A 14,563-nucleotide genomic window follows, 5' to 3' on the forward strand; every position below is an offset into this window, starting at 1 on the left:
TAAACCATTTAGGGCCTTATAGGTAAGTAATGATCATTTGTAACTGGAACTTAATAGGTAGCCAGTGCAGAGACTGTAAAATTGGGGTAATATGATCATATGTTCTTGACCTCGTAAGGACTCTAGCTGCTGCATTTTGGACGACCTGTAGCTTGTTCATTGACGAAGCAGGACAACCACCTAGAAGTGCATTACAATAGTCCAGTCTAGAGGTCATGAATGCATGAACTAGCTTTTCTGCATCAGAAACAGATAACATGTTTCTAGCTTGGCAATGTTTCTAAGATGGAAGAATGCTGTTTTTATAACATGGGAAATATGGTTTTTCAAAAGCTGCTGTCTCATATAACACTCAGATTTTTGACTGTAGAGGAAGTAACAGTACATCAGTGTAATTGCAAATTGTAATCTACGAGATTCTGTGTAGTATTTTTTGGTCCAATAATTAATATCTCTGTCTCTATCTGAAATGAATAGGAGAAAATTATTGGTCATCCAATCTTTTACATTTTTAACACACTCTGTTAGCTTAGATCATTTTTAAATTTCATCTGGTCTTGTTGAGATATATAGTTGAGTATCATCAGCATAACGGTGGAAACTAATCCCGTATTTTCTAATAATATTAACATGGGGCAACATGTATATTGAAAATAGCAGAAGACCTAGGACAGATCCTTGTGGCACTCCATATTTTACTGATGATAAATGAGATGACTCCCCATATACATATATATATATATATTAGGGATGCACCGAATCCAGATTTTTGGGGTTCGGCCGAATACCGAATCCACTGTTTAAGATTTGGCCGAATCCAAAACCGAATACTAAATCCTACTCGCATCCTTATTCCATTAACACGGTAAAACACATTAATAAAGTAAACAACGTCCACAGCAATGTATTTTTCATTTTATTTTATTTTAAATGTAAAAAAAGAAATAAAAAAAGAATAGGCAACATTATGCCAGGATGACAAGTGAGAAAAACTCTTTTGGCAATTACTGAGCTTATGCTTACCCAAGTAAACAACCAAAACCTTTCAACAAAAGTGCAGCAATGCAAAGAAAAGTGTTTTTCTTTTCTTTTTAAACATCAGAATATGTTTGGTGATTTAACTGAAATTAATGTAATTGAACATTAACTCAATAAACATGGATAGTAGGCTGTTTAGTTTTCATTTATAACAGTAGGATAGGCTACGATTAGAACAGTAGCCAAATATTACGAAAAATATCACACACATCTCCTGCATCATAATTAAATTAACGTAAAACCTCTAATCTTTCACATGAAATGAGAGTTTAATTAGAAAAAAAACAAGACGCTCTGCATTAACAGGTGACAGCCGGTTGCGAGTGTGGGAACGAATGTCCCCAGAAGTACAGAAATGTCTTTGACTGGGCACAGAGGTAGATTTTTGCCATTTTTGCCAGAATTGGAAATCGCTACTGGTTTGTCTTCCACCACTGAAGAGGATCCTCTCTAAGAGGAATCAAAGGCTCACCGAAAAAAAAATGCTTATCTCCATGTCAGCACCCAATGTGACTGGCTGGCTCTGTATTGCTACGGTATAAATCGTCCCAGCCGCTCAAGATTCCTGAACAGTTTAGTTTAGAGCGAACTGTCGGGCCGTTTTCCTCCTCATATAAACACCTTCACACAATCAACGGCCGCGTGATGCCGACCAGCGTAGCGCAAGCCTTGGGTTCGGCCGAAACTGAACCCCATAAAAAAAGTCCAGTTTTCTGACGAATCCTGGATTCGGTGCATCCCTAATATATATATATATATATATATATATATATATATATATATATATATATATATATATATATATATATATATATATATATATATATATATTAAGATTTAAAGGGAATAAATAAGTGGTTACACTTTATTTTGATAATTTGTCCTTGTCCTTGCCCTTGTCCCACTTAGACAATCTGTTGACTCAACTATATAACAACTAACTTTCATTAGAGTATTAGTACATTATTAGGTTAGGGTTAGTTAGTGGAATACGTTGACATATAAGTTGCATATTGTGTTATCAGATATAATTCTCATATTGTACCTCACACTCTTTGACTGTTAATGCTGAAGTGTTGTGAAGAAATTCCCTAAAGTAAAGCCCCGCCTTATTTGATTGATCTTTTTTTGTCAGTTTATTTGTCTATATTTTTGTGAGGCTGATGAGGCAGATAAATCTAAAATATTTTATTTAAACTTTTGATCATCTTAACAACAGACAGAGTGGTGTGTGATGAAGAATAGCAGAAGCAGCATCGTAAACATTTCTAATGTTTGGGTCAGACTCTAATAATTGGCAGAGAACTATTCGTTGTTGCTGCTTGTCGAGTAGTTGCTGTTGTTTAGCTGTGAGTCATTCACTGATTGTTGATTCATGATCCTGACGGAGAGTGTTCTCTTGTGTTCTCTTGCAGCACCCGTATCCTTCAGAAGAACAGAAGAAGCAGCTTGCTCAAGACACGGGACTCACCATCTTACAAGTAAACAACTGGTGAGTCAAGTCATCTCTTTTGCCAGCAGCGTTGACCGTCAGAAAGTATTTGCGTGCTGACTCTACTTGTGCATTATCACTGTGGCTCTTTGCCGTTCGACATTTGTGTCCCTTTGATGCATTAAGGAGAAGAGAACATTGGTGCCCCTCCTCCCCGATCTGCTCCCCGCTGGATTAGAGCCACGGAGCTCTGGCCGGCAGCGTCTTTGTAGATGGCTTAGCTCATAACTGGAGGTGGTGGATTAAATAAAATGATCACAGAGCAAAAAAAAATGATATAGGCATTATTTATCAAAATATTCAGCCAGGCACTTTTTTTTTATCACAGGCTTAGTTTTGTTCGCTACATTCTGCGGCCGATGTTCAGATTAATTAAGCTGACAGCTTCTTTTCAAAACACCGGGAAGGTATTTGCACGGATTTTCTGGCCTAACACAAACTTAATTATATGGAGAGCTATTTTATCAGTTTAATTCTGTGTAGTGGAGCTTCTATTAACAAATGAGAAGTCCCTGCCTTTTATTCACGGCTTCCCTTAATGTATTTATCAAAGCAGACTCATTTACGCGGCACTCTATCTATCAGGTACAGGCAGCGGCTGTCGGCTTTATCGGCCCGCAGGCCCACGCACAACCCCGGAGCCAATTGATTTTTTTTGCTTTTGTGATTCATTTTCCCCCTACACCTCATTCTGGTGCCGGCTCACAATGAGCAACACACCCAGAGAATGAGCGTGATTTGTCTGCCGGATCTGGCCAGGTACTTAAATTGGCCACAGGAATGCCGTTATCTGCCTTTCACGCGCCCGGCGGTGTGGATGGTGTTTCAATTACAGCGGTTACCGAGCTTTCATGCCATCACACAGCTACAACAGCAGAAAATGTTGCTGCTTTGCCTGTTTCATGCTGATTAATGCTGAAATAACCCCAAACCCCCAAGATATCTATCTATCTATCTATCTATCTATCTATCTATCTATCTATCTATCTATCTATCTATCTATCTATCTATCTATCTATCTATCTGTCTATCTGTCTATCTATCTATCTATCTATCTATCTATCTATCTATCCGATTGTCCAAGGTTAGGTTGTATTTGTGGCAGCATTCGCTCAGCTCTCAGATGTTCAATGTTAAATTTATTTGTAGAGCACTTTAAAACAACCTTAGTATACCAAAGTGCTGTACACAGTTACATTGATCCAATCACACAATAGAAAAATCACGTCATTAGAAAATCACAGTCACAAAACATTGATAGCATGAGAAAAAATATACACGTTTAAAAGACATTTAAACTGAAGAAGCTATTCCGATGGATAATGGCAAATTGTTCCATAGCTTGGGGCCAACAACAGTATAGGCTCTGTCACCCCTACATTTCAGTCTATGCAATTTAGGGTCAGTCTGTGAGCAAACGAGCAGCCGCATGAGCTTTACCAGCTTTCAAATACAGAAAGCTGGGTATCATTGGCATACCAGTGATATGACACATTAAATCTCCTAAAGATTGAACCAATGGGTAGCATATACAGTGAGAACAATAATGGTGCCAAAGTTGAACCTTGAGGAACACCACATGAAGAATATGCTACAGAAGAGGAATATTACCCAATACTGACTGAAAATCTTCTGTTAGACAAAAAGGATGGAAACCAGTCAAGTACAGTGCCTATAATACCAATGCAGTGCTCCAAACTGAATACCATAGTCAACAAAATCAAACGCTGAACTGAGATCTAAAAGCACTAAGGCCATAGTGTTACCAGAATCATTAGATATTTAAATGTCACTAAAGACCATCAGAAGGGCAGACTCTGTGCTGTGTAAACTTTTAAAACCAGACTGAAAAATATCAGAGATACAGTTAGTACTGAAATAGCCAAATTGCCATTGATTTTTTTTTTTTTTTAATAAAAACTGCAAATTTGAGATCGGTCTAAAGTTTGAGTAAACTACAGTATCTTGTGTGGGCTTCTTACAAACTGGTGTCACAGAAGCTACTTTATAACATTCCTTTAGACAGTTGTTAATGAAACTAGGTCTGAACCAACGTTATCAAAGATTTGTTTAACAAATCGTGATGGAATAACATCAAAGGGGAAAAATGTGGATTTTAATTTTAAGGTGATTTCTCTGCATGTCTGTTTAAAAAAACAATTCAAATTCACTCCACTGAGCAGTTGATAAAACTGAATCTAAAACGGGGTTGGCCATAATAGCTAACTGAGCCTTAGCATTATTAACTTTACCTACAAAATGCGCAAAACAATTTTCACATTGTAACGGTGAGAGCTCAGGAAAAAACTGAAGGGTTTAAAACAGAATCAATTTTTGAGAAAAGTGTTCTAGAGCAATGCAAGTTTTGGCAATACTTTCTAATAAATATTTCACCTTTGCAGTCTTGGCACTCTTTTAAATTTGTGCAATGAATCTTTCAGCATTTCGTATGACACTTGAAGCTCATCTTTCTTCCACTTACGTTCACATTGGCGACGTTGCTGTCTGAGCTCCTGAATGTCACTATTTATTCATGGTTGGGTCTTTCATTTTAAATGAATATGCTTGCGGGGTGCAGTAAGGTCTAAGATATTGGAGCACCTATTATTAAAAATCTTCACCTGTCCATCAACGCTCGAATGTGAAGTGATAGGATCTAAAATAAAAGGTTGATGAACCTACAGATACATATTTGAAGAATCAGTACAGGATTGAGCAGTTAAAATATGAGACCAACATACCTGATTTGGTGTCATGCTAGGTAATGGAGGAAGAAGAGTGGTAAACAACACCAGTATATGATCAGAAAAGATAACATCACAGAACTCAACATCAGCAACAGATAAGCTGTAGGTCAATGTCAAATCTAGTGTGTGACCAAGACAATGAGTGGGGCCTTTTACCTATTGTACAAAGTTCAATGAAGACATAAGATTTAAAAAGTCCTTGGCTAAAGCATTAGCAGCACAACAGACATGAATATTGAAAACACCACAGATCCTCCTGAAGTTCCTGCTGATTGACCAGAATGGCCCCGGAGTCCTTCTATGATGGTCATTGTGTGAATCCTGCATTGATATAGAGCAGGGGGAGAGAGATGGGCAGGGTGAGGTTTGCATGGATGTCCTGAATCAGGTCTTTGTTCGGAGGCACAATCAGACCTGGAGGAGGCACAAGAGCGCTCTGTGTAACGTGTCAACAGACAGCGTGTCTCCTGCTCTGACAAGCCTGTCTACCTGTCCATCTCTCTCTGCGCCGTGGATCTGATCTCTGCTCTGCGTGTGTGTCTGTGTGTGACGGTCACTGGTGTTGGTGTTTCACTATGTAGCATTGGGTAATTAAATCTGGGACTGTACAGTAATTCAGTTTGACCTGAGAGAGAGAGAGAGAGAGAGAGAGAGAGACACTTTACACACCACACTGTGTGTGTGTGTGAAGTCTGATCACATACTGACAGTAACATGCCTCTGCTAAACACACACACAGTATTCTGAAAGAAAGGAGGGTTTGTCTCATTATCGGTTGCTCTTGTAGCCATTTCTGGGTGTTTCTTCAACTTCAGGACTTTTCTGTCCCAAGGGTTAACTTTTGTTGAAACTGTCTTGGAATCATTTCAGCATTAACTTCATCAAAAAAAAAAAAAAAAAAAAATAACCACAGACCAAGAGTTAACTATAAAAATACTTCATAAAAATATGATTTATTACACATAAAACTTTGATCCAGTCAAATAGTGAAATATTCACCAACCATTTCAATAAGTACATTTATTTTTTTTATTCCTTTTAAATGTCATTTCCACCACAGAATAAATGATGATTTAAAAAGTGATGGAAGGACAATGAAGTTTCTTGTGTTAATGTCCACATGATGGACAGTATGATGGGTCTCTGCATTGTCACTCATGGAAACTCATCTGACTAATGAGCTGACAAATGGAGTATAACAGGTTACTTTGACATCTGCATGATTAGTGGATCTGATCTTACCTGATCCAACATAAACACACACTCTGCATTTGTCTCTTTATTGGTTGTTTCATCAGTTGTGTCTCAGCATCTAAAGACCGAATCATCTCTGCTGGTGTCCAGTCTGTGGCTCTGAATTTAAATGAATAATCATGATAGTCTGCTTATACTGAGACGACTGGAGAAAGGGTTTCATAACTCTCTCTCCCTCCCTGAACTCAAATGAGTCACGAACAAACAGATCAGCTTTATGTTTTTTATGACCCTTTCACTTGGCACAGCCAGCTGTTATGAAATTCAAAATAATGGCCTAATATTTTCCAAATGTGATGTAAAAAGTATAAACTGGCCTGTGAAGATGTTTGATTTTCCTGCTCAGAGCATGGGAAAGTTTGGAGGCATTGAGTTTAAACACACGGATCTACTCAGGTCTATCTGTCCCTGTGTTACACACTGGCCCAATCACGTTGAAGTTACTGGTCATCCATTTAACTTTGACCTAGATGAGAGCGTCCAGTCTTTTTCTGGACTCTCGCGGGCCACTCTTTCTAAATATACAGCGTAAGAGGACGAGTGGAGATGAGCGGAGGTGCGAGCTGCTGGCAGAGAACATCGTCAGCATTGCTTGCATTTAGGGACTGATAATTGGCAGTTAATTAGCAGAATTGACTCAGTTGTTGGTTCCCATGTGCCATCCTCACCCCCCGCTCTAGCCTCTCTCTCATAGCACCAGAGCACCCATCCACTTTTGGCACACTAGTCTGCATCTGGCCGATGGATGCCACACATTTAGACTAAATCAGAAAGATCCTCGTCACAGGAACCCTGTTCAGCTGAGAGAGGAGAACAGAGACAGTGGAGCAGAAAACACTGCTCTTCAAACAGCAGAGTACTGGAACTGATTCTGTGCCTCGGTGTTTTTGTCTCGTTTCCAGTACAATTATCTGAACATTCCTAAAACAAGATGCATTTACTTGAGAAGCAAAAAGACTTAAAGCTGCAGTAGGTAACTTTTGTAAATATATATTTTTTACATATTTGTTAAACCTGTCATTATATCCTGACAGTAGAATATGAGACAGATAATCTGTGTATAAATCAAGCTCCTCTGGCTCCTCCCAGTGTCCTATTGCCATTTGCAGAAAATCATCCGCTCCCGGAAAAAAACAACCAATCAGAGCTGCGGTCCGTAACTTTGTTTGTGTATATGTATATAATAAGCGAGTACACCATGAATCCATTTTCCAAACCATGCTTTTAGCTTGTCCTGAATCACTAGGGTGCACCTATAATAAGTGTTTATATTCAGACTATTTTAGATTGCTTCGGGGATACCGCGGCGGAGTAACCCAGTACCTTTGTGATTCTTCATAGACATAAACAGAGAGAAGTAGTTCTGGCTACGATGTTCTTCCGCAAGACACAAGCAGTTCTGTTTATTAACCGCTAGAGCGTCAAAAGTTACCGACTGCAGCTTTAAGAAGTGTTCGTAAGGTTTCATTGTTAACATTAGCTAATGCATTAGTTAACAGTAAACAATTAATATTAACAATTAACAATTAATAAAAAAGTAAAGTGTTGCCATTTTTGTTTTAAAAGGATCTGCCAATGGAGTCAAAAAAATAAACGTTTTTTATGTAGAAATGTATTTTTATATATGTATGTGTTACTGTGTGTGTTGTGCATTAATTATGAAAAAAAGAAGAAATAAAATCTAACACTTGTTCCAAACAGAAACTGAGTATCTTAAGTAATTTTGCTTCTACAGTAAATCTAGATATTTATACTGGAAAACAAGACAAAAATAGACAAATAAGACAAATCATTTTTGTGTGGTGTTGTTAGTGTAAGTGCAGTGAATGCAAATGAAAGTGATCCGGGCCACAGGAGGGAAACACTGTCATGTTCTGGGATGGCACGTTTTGTTTTCAGGGGGAAACACATAGAGAAAGACTGAAGAAAGAGAAGCATCTGAGAGCAGAAGGTCAATGAGTGGGTTAATGTGTACGGTCTGCAGGTACAGCACACAGAGACGGCGTCTGTAGGATGGTGCTGCGCCTCGGGCCTCTATGAGCCCAAGAGCAATTTTATTACTTTGTCATTAAAGCAATTTCACAGCAGTGTTGTTTGTTAATGAGAAGCTGCAAACGAGGAGGGATGTCCCGGACAGGAGCAGCACTGAGCTCCGTGCTCTTTTTATATCACTGAAAAATAAATGCACACTCACCCTTCACATCTTCTCTGGACTCTGGCTTGTAAAAGAGAAACCCACTTAAAGCTGAGATAAAGAGTGTATTGCCATGGCTGTGTTTGTGAGCTGTCGCTGTGCTTCATATGTGTTCGGCTCGGCCGGTCCTGTGGAGGCTTCCTGTGTTTCACTCTCAGACGGATCAGTTGGCTTTTTCCAGTTATTTATGAGAGCCAGATCTGCTGCTGCTCATGCCGAGGATGAGGGAAATACAGCCCACATTAGTGAAATAAAGCCTGAGAGAGCGAACGAGCGAGCGGGAGTCTTTCTGCTGACGCTGCAGATGAACATAGCGTGAGCTCAGAGGAAGTTAAGAGGAAAGAGACAGAGAGGGAGGCTCTGGAGAGAAGAAGCACTGATAATCAGGATTTGAAGGAGCGAGGTTTGCGGGATTCTGTGCGTTACTTCACTTGTCACAAAACAGGGCTAGGAATAACTTTTACTCTTTTTTGGCCGATGAAATCATCTGCTGAACCTTTAGAAAACAATGATCATGTACTGTTTCTTGTTTATGTCATGTCAAAGGTTTTGCAAACAAAATTTGGACATACATAGCTGTGATTAATAGATATTTTCTTGAATTATCTATAATAATATAATATATATATATAGTTCATGAGGTTTTTGAGTGATTTTGTTAACAGTGAATATGTGATTTAATTATTTTAATTATAAACAGTTCATTTAAAATGATAAATAGTACATAAATAGGTGCTGATGTCTGTTTTTACAGATTTAGTCTAAAAGCTGTCACACATCAGCTTGTAGTTTTCGATAAACATTGGCTATAAGAAAAATATCACTTTTCTTACAATAATGCTGGAAACCCTTGAGCTTTTTGCTTTAAAAAGCAATGAGACATAAAATACAGGTGTGAGACTCTAGACCTGATCAGTTCCCTCTCATTCCTAAGATCTATTTTTCTAAAAATCAATTTATGGCCCGTGCCGTGAGCTCCACGCCAGCAGCACTATCTTAAATGAATACTTCAGGTTTGTTTATTGAAGCGTGTCGTGCCAGCGAGCCGAGATGTTCTGGATGAAGTAGCAGCAGAAATGATGCCAGAACATGACACACAAACACTGGACTCGCTCCAAACCGTCTTCAGACGGGTCAAAACCAGTGCTTTTAAGGTCCCGTTTTTCATGCTTTTTTGAAGCTTTGATTGTGTTTACAATGAGCAATATAACGTGTTCATGTTTCGCGTGTAAAAAAACACAGTATTTTTCACACAATTCACCTATCTGTATACTGCTGTTTTCACTGTCATAAAAACGGGCTGATGACTTCCTTGTTCTATGAAGTCCCTCCTTCAGAAATACGTAACGGGTTCTGATTGGGCCAGCGGTTCCTGTGTTGTGATTGGACACCAGCTGAGAGCAGGCTGCCCTCCTGGTAACGTGATTGGGCTAGAACGCACGTGCTGGAGATGTACTTATAATCACAGGAGCGTTTTTACTGACGAGATGCGCATGAACATCGCATTCGATTTTTTTGCACAGCCCTAACATCTAGTTAACAAAGCTAAACAGTGTTGCCCTTTGTGTAATAAGTTACAGAAACTGTTAAATGCACCAACTTAAATAATAAAATACACTTACCGGTTGTGGTCCATAAACAACGCCTTCTCCAGACAAAGAGGGAACTGCTCCATCTTTCAAGAATAATCTTTGTGCAAATCCAGCATTAAACTGATTGAGATAGAGGAAGCTGTCTTCAGCAAAATGTGCTGCACATAGTTTTACATGTGGATTATAATTTTCGGGAACAGAGTTAGACATAAATTGTAACCATTAATCATCAAGTACAGCGTCCCTGGGAAGCCCAAACAAAGATGATTGGACTCCGAGATGAAAATAACAGCGTTTCACAGCTCTTCCTTCTCCGTCGGAGCGCAACAAGGCCACGCCCCCTTTTTGTGAATTCATGTGGGCGGAGCTTGGTCAAAAAACGGTTTTAGTGACGTCATTCCTGCAGGAACTAGAGGGATGTAGTCCAAACGGGTCGTTTTTTTTAGGCGAATTCTGTTAAATATAATATCTCGCTTGGCATTGAACTTTGAGCTTTAGAATTGTACAGATATTATTTATACTCTAACAACAACATTAAACACTAACTTAAGTTTAAAACATGGGGTCACGAAGAAGGGGATCTTTAAGTGGGTACGCTCATTTGGACATCTGTTTTAATAGAGGTTTCAATCTTTTGGCTGCGCTGCTGCTTTTCAGTGCGCCCTTCACAATGCACGCTTCCTAATTCATCCCACCCAGAGCAGAGACTACATTACCCATACACCCTTGAATTTTACAAGTGAAAAGCGCATGTGTCACTTTTGCCGCTGTCACTGTCAACAACTCAATGAGGGCGGAGAGGGTTTGTGAAAGGCGCACACTCGACTCAGTAAATATTAAAATACAGTGAACAACACTTAGTATGCTCTCCTGTCTTCAGAGTCTGAGTACTAAGACAACACGGTCAGAATCAGATGATTCGCTGGCTGACACCCCACCAAGCCTGAATGATATCGCTGCAGGTCAGACGAAAGCTAATGAAGTAATGCAGTAACTCTTTCTTAGTTGTTGTTACCTCAACATGAGGGGAGTCATCAAAAAAAAAAAAAAAAGATTTTCTCATTCTCAGTTTGGGCGTGAGACGGGAGCCCAGTGAGAGACACAGAAGAGACTGAATGGGGTAACGGGGGTGTGGAGGGTAATGACAGAGTCCTCGCAGGCGGCACTAAGTGAAAGGAGGTTAATTAAGAGGTTTCACTGTTGACGGGCAGATCTCAGGCACAGCCCTGCAGCGTAACTTACACTCCACATTAACCAGCGTTACCCTCCAACATCTGTACAGCAAGAGTAACAGTGAAATGAATACCTTAAATAAGGTATTGCTTTGGATAAAATTGTCTCCCAAATGCATAAATAATAATAAAAAATATATATTTACTCTGCATGTTATATTGGGTCACATCCCTGTGTCCATAGTAGTTACAATACTTAGGATTTGAGGTCAGTATGATTTGCAACACCAAGGTAGTGGGTTTGATTCCCAAGGAAGGCATGATTAAACTGATTAAGCGTATACCTTGAATGCACTGCAAGTTGCTTTGGATAAAAGAGTTTTTCAAATGCAGAAATTATTTCTTAAAATTCTATGGTAACTACTCAAACAAAGCTGATCAAATGAATAAAAACACAGAGGGCACCTTTTCCCAAGACCCAAAACAAGTGCCAACATTTCCCCCAAGAGAGAAAGCCTCGTGTCGGGTCAGAACGGTGACGACCCTCTGTAATAATCAAAAACGACTTTAAAAGAGAGCAGAGCAAAGGTGCTGAGGAAGAGAGAGAGAGAGAGAGAGAGAGGCTCCTCACACAGGTGTGTTGACGCCCGGGGCTCTGATTTGAGCCCTGACTATCATGTCTTTAAGGACGCAGCGTCAGATGTCTGTGAGCTTTACTGGGGCCAAGACAAACCTGCTGCAGTTGTCAGAGCTTGCTGATGCAGCCGGTGAAAGCGGAGAGGTGTTTCTGGTGTGGTAGATGGGCTGCTGTTGTGCCGCAGGACAGAGAGACAGCAGAAGTGCCAGAACAAAGTCTCGCTGTACAAACCAGCAGCTGCTACTCGCCCGATCAAAGCAGCAGCAAGCGGCTCTTCCTGGCCCAGGTGTTTGACGGACAGCTGACAGCTGGGCTCGACTCGGACCCTCCGGACTCTCTCTCTCTCTGAGCGCTGCTTTCACATGGGTGCATGTTAGGGTGGTCCTCAAGAGAGTATCACAACTAAAAAGTAGACTTTCTGCAGGTGATTTTTAATAAAAGGTTTCACCTTTGCAAGAAAAGGATTGGCACCAAATATTTGGCAGATCCGACCTTATTAACCACCTCCACATGCTGGTTAAACATTGTGTTGTGCAAGTAAAGTGATTGCTCCAAAAAAAATGGTCAAAGCTGATTAAAATAAATGGTTGAGACACCTGGGCTATAACAGATCCGGTAAAACAACAGACACATATGTGTCCCTGGAGCTCAGAAGCAGTCATCAGTAGCACAGGTGTATTTGTAGAAATAGACAACGATACATTGTATGGGTCAAAATTATACATTTCTCTTTTATGCCACAAATCATTAGGATATTAGGTAAAGATCATGTTAATGTTTCAAAACTAAATTTTTGATTAGTAATATGCATTTAAATATGCATACTGTAAATATGCATAACTTTAAAGATGATTTTCTTAATATTTAGATTTGTTTGCTCCGTCAGATTCCAGATTTACAAATAGTTGTGTCTCAGACAAATATTGTCCTCCTAACAAACCATACATCAATGGAGAAATGATTTCTTTAGCTTCCAGATGAAAAATGTTTTTGTGGCCCAGGGTCACATATTAGCATGTCACTGTATGCATGTCTACAGTCCCAGTGCTCTGATGAGTGAATGACTTAAGTTAACTGTTGAACCTTTAGCTTTTTTGCGTCCAGGCGTACATCAATGACGTCACAATAATCAATCAGGCCGGCTCATCAGAGAACAGTTTTAAAGGGATACTCCATCCCAAAATGATTTTTTAAATTATTAATCACTTCTCCCCATGTCGTTCCAAACCCATGAAAGCTTAGTTCGTCTTCGGAATACAATTTAATATATTTTGGATGAAAACTGGGAGGCTTGAGACTGTAACAGTGAAAAAGCATACGGTGATGTGGAGAGACACAGAGGAGACTTTTGACAATGGAATTGTTGAATAAAGTCATTATTTTTGTTTTCTTAGCTTACAAACAGTATTCTTGTCGCTTCGTAACGTTATGGTTGAATCACTGATATTATACTTATACTGATGATGGTTTTCATACTTTTCTGGAGCTTGACAGCGTAAGTTACTTGGCAGTTTATGGCACAGTCACAAGACTCCCGGTTTTCATCCAAAATATCTGACATTGTGTTCCGAAGACGAAAAAGCTTTTACGGGTTTGGAACGACACGGAGGTAAGTGATTAATGACGAAATGTTCATTTTGGGGTGGAGTATCCCTTTAAACACTACTAGGAACACTGGTAATCGGACCATCATATTAATCCACATTAGCATGACAGGACACAAAACAGAGGTCATGTGGCCATGGTAAATGCATGTAGAGCCCACCCTTTTACAGCCGATCAGGGCTGCTTTTGCTGCTCACAAGTACTGTCGCTAAGAACATAGTTCAACAATTGGATGTTTCCTGAATCCAGAGCTGCAAGAAACATTCTGAAACAGCAGCGTGTAGTTACAGCTCTGGACTTGTGCGTAGAAGCAGAGTTTCTTATCACCATGACATGGGGAACTAAATAGATCATGCATGTGAGCAAAATGAGCAAGATAATGTAATGTATCATACTATGGTTGTTAACCAAAGAGTTATGTTGTTGTTCGTGAATTGCGTCCCAGAACGTTGTCTTGCATTAGTGGACCAAGTGAATTGAAGAAAATGTACGATTAATACGAACAAACTTGTTGATTGCTGCTGCACAGGACAGGTCTGATTCCCATCTGTTGTGGTCAAGAATCGCTCGTCCGAGAAGAACTTAGCACAATCCAGACAGAGCGACAGCGAGGACGGGTCAGTGCCGCAGTGCTATTGATTTATTTTAATTAGCAGCTCGTTAAATCGTGTCAGTTTACAAAACAAACATATAAGCCTGAGTCTGGTTTTCCACCGGGGTTTTAATGAGTTCTGCACCCCAGAACCCAGAGACAGACAGACACCTCCTCGAGAGGGAGACAGCTGGAGAACACAGACAGACAGACGGAGCGAAACACACACACACTCGCTGC

General features: G+C 39.8%; 1 protein-coding gene across 7 annotated transcripts in view; it reads left to right on the forward strand.

The window, feature by feature from the left end:
• LOC113116927 (homeobox protein Meis2) overlaps nt 1-14,563 on the forward strand; it is a 69,908-nt gene that overhangs the window by 43,266 nt on the left and 12,079 nt on the right. For all 7 annotated transcript variants that reach the window (XM_026285224.1, XM_026285227.1, XM_026285225.1 and 4 more), the window contains exon 9: nt 2,454-2,530. In XM_026285224.1, the coding sequence (XP_026141009.1) occupies nt 2,454-2,530 (77 nt within the window). The remainder of the gene's footprint in view (nt 1-2,453; nt 2,531-14,563) is intronic.

This window comes from Carassius auratus, chromosome 17 (genome assembly GCF_003368295.1).
Source record: "Carassius auratus strain Wakin chromosome 17, ASM336829v1, whole genome shotgun sequence".
Classification (NCBI taxonomy): domain Eukaryota; kingdom Metazoa; phylum Chordata; class Actinopteri; order Cypriniformes; family Cyprinidae; genus Carassius; species Carassius auratus.